Source organism: Camelina sativa, chromosome 7, assembly GCF_000633955.1.
Source record: "Camelina sativa cultivar DH55 chromosome 7, Cs, whole genome shotgun sequence".
NCBI lineage: Eukaryota > Viridiplantae > Streptophyta > Magnoliopsida > Brassicales > Brassicaceae > Camelina > Camelina sativa.
This window is the reverse complement of record NC_025691.1, coordinates 3,862,107-3,863,692: the sequence shown is the minus strand read 5'-3', so window position 1 is coordinate 3,863,692 and position 1,586 is coordinate 3,862,107. Positions and strand designations below refer to the sequence as shown.

Genomic DNA, 1,586 nt, shown 5'->3' with positions numbered 1-1,586 from the left:
CCCCCCCCCCCCCCCGGAGCTTGATGGCCAAAAGTTGGTTTCTAACTTATCGATCGATCCATTTAATTATTTGTGCTGAAGCAGTAGGCATTCGTAATCTGCAGGACGTAACGAGCAAGGAAACCGACGGTTCGGTCTGCCCAGTGAGTAGAGACGGAAGCCACAATTGTTTGCCAGTTCGTGGAATACCGATTGGTGTAGATGTTTGAAGCGAGATCCTTCCAAATCCCTGCTGAGAAATCACATGAAAAGAAAAGATGATCTCTAGTTTCAATAGCATTTGGACAGAACACACAAGTAGTATTGGCTCCCCTGTTCCATAACTGCATCCTATCCCCTGTAGACAACCGGTTTTGGACAGCTAGCCAGACTCAAAATGTGTATTTCGGAGTAGCGTGTGTAAACCATACACCATTACTCCATGCAACAGTCGCTAAAGCTATTCGAACATTATTTCAGGTATCCTTTGTAGATAAACGTGGGCGAAAGACATCATTCTTCCCCTTCCAAAGAACCACATCGGCCTCACATGTTCTTCTAGTCCAGTGGTGTGCGAGTGCTTCCTCCATGGAGTTTAGATGGGTATTGCGATGTCGTCTACGGCGTCGCCGTTCCCACGCCTGCCCATAGTGGACCAATTGTCAAACCAGAAGGATGTTCGCTTACCATCTTTTACTATAGTCTTACAGAGCAGTTTGGCAGTGGCCATGAACTTAAGTATTTTACGCCACATGCAATAGCCAGTCTGCGTCTCAGCAACTGCCCAGAGAGACGAATGCTTAAGTAGATACTGTTTAACCCACACCACCCAGGCACCCACAGTGAATCTTCACATGAAAGGATACGCCATATGAGTTTGATTATGCCTCAAAACGCAGATATTTACCATGCACACAAAAATAAAATAGATCGAATATCGAGTTTGTATTTTTTTTTATTCATACAAAGGGTATTAATTAAACTGATAACATTTTTTTTTTGTGTTCTATATAAAGTAAACACGTACGACACATAAAATAATTTTCTTTGAGTATGTCCATAAAAAGTTTCTATTTTTATTTAATTGCCGCTCTCAATTAATAATAATATGTGCAGGAAAGGATATTGCAATGCCACATATTTTGTAGGAAAATAATACATCTTGTAAGAAAATAATTAATTCCTTGTACTTTTTTTTTCTAAACCAAACCGACTCGCGTATTAGGAAAAAAATATACAAAAAGTTAAAAAAAAACTGGTATGGTTAATTAATTAGGATTTTGCTAATTGCTTGCATGTTTCCTTTTCTTTTTGGTTGGATTTGTTACGATATCATGTTATCCGCTTTGTTAGATTTGTTTTCAAAGAAAAACCTGATTTGGTCATGCTTAGTTTGATCGATATATTTATTTCCACTATTCCTCATAATCTCTTCATATTTCGATTCAACCTACACTGAAACCCTAGCCACTCATGACGATCAAGAACGAAGAAAGGATGAGAGTAAGTATTGTCGAGGAGAGATCTGATTTACGTGACTTGACTGCTGATGCAATGAAGGCTACGTACAATACACGGAAACCAGGCGGAGTCGAAAGGTGCACCGA

At 39.7% G+C, this 1,586-nt stretch overlaps 1 protein-coding gene across 1 annotated transcript in view; it reads left to right on the top strand.

The window, feature by feature from the left end:
• The window catches only part of LOC104704268 (synaptonemal complex protein 1-like), a 1,429-nt gene continuing 1,295 nt past the window's right edge, over window positions 1,453-1,586 (top strand). The window contains exon 1 of the mRNA XM_010420384.1: window positions 1,453-1,577. Coding sequence (XP_010418686.1) covers window positions 1,453-1,577 — 125 coding nt within the window. The remainder of the gene's footprint in view (window positions 1,578-1,586) is intronic.